This window comes from Mesocricetus auratus, unplaced genomic scaffold (assembly GCF_017639785.1).
Source record: "Mesocricetus auratus isolate SY011 unplaced genomic scaffold, BCM_Maur_2.0 Super-Scaffold_100676, whole genome shotgun sequence".
Lineage (NCBI taxonomy): Eukaryota > Metazoa > Chordata > Mammalia > Rodentia > Cricetidae > Mesocricetus > Mesocricetus auratus.
In genome coordinates, this window is record NW_024429266.1 from 20,291,586 (window position 1) to 20,300,009 (window position 8,424).

General features: G+C 46.0%; 1 protein-coding gene across 2 annotated transcripts; it reads right to left on the bottom strand.

Annotated features, from left to right (window-relative positions):
* Positions 1–528: 528 nt before the first annotated feature.
* Positions 529–8,020, bottom strand: Pex19 (peroxisomal biogenesis factor 19). Of its 2 annotated transcripts, none has more exons than XM_005078212.4 (8): positions 7,924–8,020; positions 6,452–6,561; positions 5,890–6,055; positions 5,224–5,309; positions 4,862–5,023; positions 2,472–2,648; positions 2,223–2,267; positions 529–2,060 (listed from the first exon to the last, which is right to left on the bottom strand). In XM_005078212.4, exons 1-8 carry the CDS (start codon positions 7,991–7,993, stop codon positions 1,977–1,979), a joined length of 900 nt encoding a protein of 299 aa, XP_005078269.1. In that variant the 5' UTR covers positions 7,994–8,020; the 3' UTR covers positions 529–1,976. The 2 variants fall into 2 exon arrangements, with proteins under 2 accessions (XP_005078269.1, XP_012974659.1); XM_013119205.3 differs by having other exon boundaries at positions 6,409–6,561.
* Between the last annotated feature and the right edge of the window lie 404 nt (positions 8,021–8,424).

Here is an 8,424-nt window from a genome sequence, read left to right on the forward strand (position 1 = left end):
CAGGTTTTATTCGGTCCCAGAATAATTCAAGTGGTATTTCATGTTCAAGCAAAATAAAAATAAAAGGAATGCCTTGGAAATAGAGTCATGGTGGACCATGGCAGCACCACCAGAAGTGAGACTAAAGAACAGATAGCATACCACTGAACACAATTCCAAGGGCAGGTCATCCTATTCCTGTCTCCTCACCTAGACCTGTCAAGCTTTTGCAGAATGTCAGTAAGTTATTGGCAATTCAGGCCCCAGTCATCATCACAAATCAGTTTGTACATTTTTCCTTTCTTAGAGCATGGAGGAGTCTCAAATTCAGACCCCCAGTCTTCTGTGTGACGAGCTGTGGTAGCTGGACAGTCCCCACAGCCTGAGCTCAAGTACATTTCCTTCCACAGAATGTGTGCGATATGTAAGAGTGATTATAACCAGATGTGTGTGTGTAGACCAGCGTGGTCTACAGAGCTAGTTCCAGGATGGCCAATGCTGTTATACAGAGAAACTGTGTCTCAAAAAAACAAAACAAAACAAACAAAAAACGATAAATGTGAATTTGTTCTTGCAAAAGTTAATTTCCAGGGGGGTGGTTATGATCAAAATACATTGTATACATGTATAAAATTCTCAAAGAATAAATTAATAATTATATATTTTAAAAGTTATTTTCCACGTGAACTAGACAGCTAGATGGGCTGAAATGAATATCCATAAAATATATGGCAAACCATGGTCCTTGGACCTACTGAGGTCAATTTAAACCTAGGTAATTTAGAAAACATGTTAACAATATATCATTAACATCAATTATAATATTATAATATTAGAAGTTAAGACTGAAATACCAAGGAGATAAAGACAGTATCCTTTTACCAAAGGAAGGGCAGCCTGAGCTGGAGGGCGAGGTCATGGTAGAACCTAGCACAACATTACACAGAACTATCTCCTAACACTTCCCACTCTGCAGCATATAGAAGCTCAGGAAGATTAGAAACAGACCTGGATGAAAAATAACCCACACATGTACTCAGAGTATTTATTAGATACTGTCCCCTGGGGCTTGCAGGAAAAGACTCAGGCTGCACCCCTTTCCCAAGCACCTTCCTGAACCAAGGATTCTAGGGAATCTGATGTCTCAAGCAAGCCAGAATGTATTTATCAGCTCTGGCACTGTAGTTGTGTGTTTTTGGCCAGGGAAGGGAGGGGTCTAGTGAGAATGGTCCTGGAGTAGAGGAAAGGAAACAAGATTCGCTTCCATCAATCACATGGTTCAGAGGGCTGCAGTAGATAAGACTAACACAGGAGGTAAGAGGACAGTCAAGGGGTCAAGGAAGGTCAAGAGCTGGGTTCACCCAGACCAGAGTTGTTGAAAGAACCAAGGTAGCACTAGAGTCCTCAGGAAGAAAGGAGAATCAAGGGCACAAGCACCTAGGGACAGGAGAAGCCAAGGGCTTCTCTTTTAACCTGACCACAGGTAAGTGCGAAATTCCTTTCCCTCAGAGAGTTCAAAAGGAAAGCAAGGAGATGTGCTGACAAATCTGCAGCCCCAGGGCAATCGACAAATCTCCTCATTCCCAGAGGCCCTGCCTAACAGAAACAGGAAGTCTTAGGACTCAGCTCCTGCTCCCCAGATCCAAGAGAGGGAGTAGAAACAAGGCACGGAATCCCTGGGCGGAAAGGGGAACATGAGTACAGCCATCTATAACATTTTTGGAGGGAATGGGAAGAAGTGAAATGCCCCCAAAGGGTTGCCTTCCTCCACCTGGCAATGAACTGGCCTGTTTCTAACAGCAGAACACATGATGGAGTAAGGTTCATAGAAATGGCCTGCAGAACAGATCCGTGGCTGGTATGGCACAGTCTTGAATGGGATGTAGAGAGTGGGCAGCCAGCTCCCAGAGACAATACTCCTGCCTCAGTTCCCAATGGCTCTGCTGACTCCAGATGTTCCCCATGTCTGGGAATCAGGGAGGAAAACGTGCTGTGTTTCACATGATCAGACACTGTTCGCCATTGGCACCTGGTGGGCCCGATAGATTGAGGGTATCCAGGTCAAAGTTGAGGCCAGGAGGCTGGAGAAGAGATGGAGAGACTGAGAAAACCACTCATATTTCAGGTCAGAGCTTCTGAAGGTTCATCCCTAGCAGCTACAATGATCACCTTCTATGGATTAACTAGGGATTACTGGAGTCTGCAAACTGGGAACTGGGTTAAAATATAGAAGACATGCTCACCATCTCCCCAGCCAGCTCTTTTGGAGGATGGCCCAAGTCCTGTAACTAGAAAATAAAAAGAACATGAATCAAAAAAGAATAAAAATCACAGAAAACAACACAAAAAGCAACAAAAGGAATCGGATTAGTGATCTGGTTTCTTCTTTTTGTGTTCCCCCCCACCCAGGCTGTGTGGCACCCTTTCCAGATGTCTCCTCCATTCAACACCCAAGTGGACAGGACCAGTAGGAAGGCACTGAAAGGTCTTACCTGCTGCATGAGATCTAGCACTGTCTCAAAACGAGCCCTGTGAGTAGCCTCGCTGTCTGTGGGAGTCTCTGCCTCAAACTGCTCACATATTTTGCCCATGACTCTGTGCTGCTCCTGGTACTTCTCAAACTGCTCTGGAGGGATAGACTCCTGGTGACTCTGCAGCCACTCTGGGTACTAAAGGAAGAGAGGGAATGGGTGGGAAAGAATTCAGTGAACAGGAGAGGAAGAGGAGGGCAAAGAGGAAAGAAACGCTAAACAAGTCTATTGTGAAAAGGACTAAGTACTGTTGACTCCAACAGACCCCCTGGATAGTAAACTGTGTCTGGTGAAAAGCAAGAAAGTAATCATTTTAGGCTCTGATGATTGTTCGAGTTTCATTCCTGTTGCTGAGGGAAAAAAAACATCAAAAACACTTGGGGAGGAACAGGTTTCATCTGATACTTCCAGGAAACAGTTCATCACTGAGGACAGGAACTCAAGCAGAGGCCATGGAGGAATACTGCCAACTTGCTTACTTTTTTGCTTGTTTTTTAGCTTTCTAATTATAGCCTAAGCCCACCTGTCTAGGGATGGTGCCACCACAGTGGGCTATGCCCATCCACACCAACCATCATCTATACGTAGCCATAGTCCAGTCTGATCCAGGCAGTTTTTCCAACTGACACCCCCTCCAATGACTCTGGACTATGTAAACTTGACAGCTGCAGCTAACTAGGACAAGGGTCACATAGGGACTGTGTTGGACATAGTTGTTCTCTTTTTTTTTAATTTATTATTTTGTGTGGATTAGTTTTGCCTGCATGTATTTGTACCATGTCCACACCTGGTGCACTTGAAGGTCACAAACGAGTGTCAGATCCCCTAGAACTGGAGTTATGGATAGTTATGAATCATCATGTTGATGCTGGGTCCAAACCTGGGTCCTCTGCAAGAGCAGCAAGTGCTCTTTAACAAGCACCTGTGCTGTTGCTGTAAAAATTCTATGGCGTTTTTTGTATCAATGTTTTGCCTGTATGTATGTCTATGTACCGTGTGTGTCTGGTGCTCTCAGAAGCTGGAATAGTGAATCGAATCCCCTGGAACTGGAGCCACAGACCATTGTGAGCTGCCAAGTGGACAGAACCTAGGTCCTCTGGAAGAGCAGCCAGTGCTCTTAACTGCTGAATTTTCTCCAGCCCTGTTGTTGGTTTAAAACTTAAAAATATAAAACCAGGGCTAGGGAGATGGCTCAGTGGATAACAGTATATACTGTTCTTGCAGAGGACCCCAGTTCAAGTTCAATTGCCAGCACTCAAGTTAGGCAGCTCACTGTCAGCTGTAACTCTAGTTCAAGGGTGGTCTGATGCCAGTGGCCTCCATAGGTACCTGAACTCATGTGCACACACACACCTCTAATTAAGAAATAGAAATAAAAATAAGTCTTTTTAAAACAATGTAAAAACTACTCTTAGCTTGAGAGTTGGACTTAGGCTGTACGAACACTGGTCTGCAGACTCCTGGTCTTGCCACTCATTTCCTACTCGGTCACATATTTCTCTAGTGAAACTATAAGCTTTTTCAAGCAGGGACCATCATTTCAACTACTCTCAAATTTTTCATAACACTACCACAAAATCCTGTGAATCCTTACTGGAGAAATTAATAAAGTTAAGAAATACAAGAAGGATTCAGGCATTGGTGGCGCTCGCCTTTAATCCCAGCACTTGGGAGGCAGAGGCAGGAGGATCTCTGTGAGTCCGAGGCCAGCCTGGTCTACAGAGCGAGTTCCAGGACAGCCTCCAAAACAATACAGAGAAACCCTGTCTCGAAAAAACAAACAAACAACCCCCCCCAAAAAAAAATACAAGAAGAAGGAATGGATTAGTAAAACTCAAGAGTCTTGAACTAGTTTAGAGAAAACTAAAGCTGAAGAATTATTTCTTCTAGCTCAGACACTCCCAGTGTGGAAATATGATCAGATTACCTATGTACCTTTATTCCCTCAATAACTTCTACTTCCAACAAACAAAGAGGAGTTTAAAAGAACGTACTTGCACGCCAGGCGTTGGTGGCGCACGCCTTTAATCCCAGCACTCGGGAGGCAGAGGCAGGCGGATCACTGTGAGTTCGAGACCAGCCTGGTCTACCGAGCGAGTTCCAGGACAGCCTCCAAAGCCACAGGGAAACCCTGTCTCGAAAAACCAAAAAAAAAAAAAAGAATGTACTTGCGAGTTCGAGACCAGCCTGGTCTACAAGACCTAGTACCAGAAGCCACAGAGAAACCCTATCTCAAAAAACAAACAAACAAAAAAGAATGTACCTGTACACTTAAATTGCCCTTCTACTATGCACTGTCTAAGCAACGTGGCCCACGGTTGGTACAATGAAGTGAGGAGAAACTCACAAACCTTTTCTGTGATCTCCTTCAGGGATGGGTACAGTACGTCCTTAGACAGTAGATTCTGCATGATGCTCTGCATGATGGGGAGGATGTTCCCTTCCCCATCCCCTTCATCCATGCCCAGCCCTTCCATGGCTTTGGTCAGTTCCTCTTCAGACATGCCCGAGTTCTAGACAAGACACAAGAGAGGCCAACAGGTTACACTGCCTTCCTGGAATGCTTACCACACTTTTAGGTGCAAAGAACTATCTAGATGTGCCTGTAACAAAAATCAAAGCAGGGTCAGATTTGGGGAGATACCCTAGAGCGTCTACTTTGTGAGACTGCTCAGGAAGCATCTGGGAGTGGACCCCCATTCCTTCTTGTTACCTGAAGGTCAGTGGCATTTTTGGCTAGCCCACTTAATGTCTCCTTTAGGCAAGAAGTAAATTCTTGTTGAGAGTTTGCATCACTGCCTAGGAGAAATGAAAAGAACCAGGATTACCTAGGATTTTTAACTCAGCTTGTCTAAACTGACCCTCTTACCAGCCTGCACATAAAGCATTTATTAGCAAAACTACTAACACTTTAAAATCTTAACTATTCTTTTTGGTCATCTTCATGGTCATACCATAAATCTATATAGATAATGTGTTAATAGTTCTGCATGGTAACACTCACAACACTGTCCTTTAAAAGGGCTGGGTTGGGATAATCTTATTCATTTACTTACTTTTAAGACAAGGTCTTACTATGTAGGTCTAGTTGTTCTAGAACTCACTATGTAGACCAGACTGGCCTCAAACTCGTAAGAGATCCATTTGTCCATAGATTAAAGGACCATCCTACTACACCTGGCTGAAATAATCTTTTTTTATTACTTTCCAAAATACCTTAACCTTTTCTTACAGTAAGCAAGATCAGATTCCCACACTTCTTTCTCTTGCCTTGGCCCACTCATGGCTGTAACATTATGATTGTTATCACCGCTACAAGCCTGGTATTCTCAAGCAATCAAGAGGTCTGTCCCGTATTTTCTGTTTGGGGTTTCCTCACCCACTCTCCCAGCTGCCTCTGAGAGCTTCTGGAACTGTTCCACCAGGTGGGGCTCTTCTTCAGCCAGCTCCTTCATAGCCTTCTCAAACTCTGCAGTGGCTTGGGACGCCAACTCACTATCGAACAGTTCCTGGAAAAATTTCTCTTGGGAGGCGAAGAGGGCATCCTGCAGGGGAGAGGTGGACAAAATTCACCTCTTACAACACCACTCTGAGTCTAGCCTTCTATAGGAGCTCAGTTAATAGTGCTGGGCCCCACAAACACCTCCACTGAACATTCTGTCTGCCTCTTCTCGGGAGGGCAGCAAGCAAAAAATCTGGCCACTGAAGGAAAAGCGTGAGCTATCATACAAATGCAGCCACTTAAAACTGCTCTTTTCTCAAGGTGCTTCCTTGGTATCCCTCAGTGCAACTCTAGGTCTTTGTTTCCCATGAACTGAGGCCTGGAAGAGCGAGAGGCAAAGGCACCCTCCCACCCACCCTTCCAGCCCACAGGGGCCCGCCCCACCCCTGCTCTGACCTGCATGCCCAACCCCCCTCCCTTAAGGGGGTGGGATTTATACTTTGGCAGTGTCTCCTGGCGATCTCTTCTGGGGCCCTGAAGCATCAGGGGCCGAGGTGGTAGGAGGGGGTGCTGGGGAGGGTTTGGCTTTATCGAAATCATCAAGAGCACCTTTGGAAACAAGAGACATGGTGGGTATGTTGGGGGTGGATAAGGCTAGCAGGCTGCGATTCTGAGCAAACTATCAGGAAAATAATCAAAGAAATGCCAGCTTCCCTGAACTTCTCTCTCTTTTCCTGGCATCTCTCCTGCCTGGTCCACTCATCAACAAACAGGTTTCCCACCTTCCTTGGGAATCACCTAACTAATTGTGACCAACTGGCAAGAAAACCCTTTACATAGAACCAGTGTTCATCTCAGAACTAGGAGGGAATGGATTAAATAAGTTGTGCAGAGAAATCTCTATATGCATACTATAAAATTCCCTAAAAATCAGTTACCTAACATGAACAGAGGGGAGAGACAGGTTTATTTCTTTGAACTCACTCTGAGGCATTAAAAGCAATATCCTCTTGTAAGAATATCCCACCCAGCTTCCCATGGGTCCTACTATTAGTACAAACTCCACATGTCCTACAGGATGGTATTAAAATCTTAAATTTTGTTCAATTTAGTTCCCCCTGGCCTTATATGTAGTAACCCTGGGCCGACGGAGTTACTTACCACACCTCACTAAATCTGTTCATTCTCTCCCTGCCCACATCATTGTGACTGAGCACCAGATGAAAGGTTCACCTCTGCCCTTAAAGCCACCACTCTGCTTGCCAGGGCGGGTGAAGTGCACTGGCCTCACTCCGGGCAGGGAACCAGGGTAGAGGGCCAGAGGAATAAACATCCACCGTCATTTCAGGAGGATGGCTCACTGTCAGTTTCTCCAAAGTCAGGCATGGTGGTGCCAGGCTGGCATGGAGAGGCAGGGGCCAGAAAAGTCACAAGTTCAAGGCCATCCCCGAGTCTGAGTCCAACCTAGACTACATGAGACAGTCTCTCAAACCAACAATAATCTTAGAAGTAGTCTCCTTGAACTACTGACACGAAAGAACTAAGGGCCTGGTAAAGAATAGGAAAGATTGTGAGGTAAAAGGAGTTAAGAAAGATACTACGACAGACATAAGGACCCTTGGAGTTTTCCTGTTCTGGGAATGTTGCTACTGACAGGAGAGGAGATTTCAATAACTTACTAATGACAGTCCTGGCGTTTCCAGCCTGTAATCTCAGCAGTCCCAGAAGCTGAGGCAGGAAGACTGTCGGGAGTTCAAGGCCAGCCTCAAAAACAATCCGACACTCTAAAGCAAGTCTGATCAGCGACCGAGGTGAACACACAGCTCCCACTAATGACGGCCGGGGTCGAAGTCAGACACCTCCCCCGCCAACCATTGGAGAGTCTCCCGCTCCGCCCCAAATCTCAAGTCCCCTTAACCCCCAGTGGCCCTCGCCCCCGGCCCTCTGGCCTTTCCCGTCATGGGCTCTTACTTTCCAGAAGCTCCTCCAGTTCCCGGTCCGCTTCGACCCCAACATCGCAACCTTCTTCAGCGGCCGCCATCTTGCTGCCTCCGACTTGCCGTAGGAGGTGGAACCACTGGCGCCACCATATGCCCCGCCCCTAACCCCGCCCCCACGACTTGTGCACCCAATGATATCGTTCTACTGTGCAGGACCGCCATTTTTAAAGGGACAGGAAACCGTGACTTTGTTTTTTTTGTTGTTGTTTTTATTTTTCTTCTGGGAATCAACCTCGGTCCTTGCATGTACTAAGCAAGCCTCCACCCCTGGAGCTACAGCCACAGCAGTTGGACTTGAACTAGATATGTTGCGCAGGCCGGTGTAAAATCGGGCTCCTCCTGTCTCCATTTCCCAAATGCTTGGCTCACTAGGCCCAGCTTGATGTGGGGGCCAGGCTGGGGGGCAGAAGAGGAGACAGGATTTATTTGTTTTCGTTTTGTTTGTTAACTTTCCTTTTCATCTGGAGAGGTT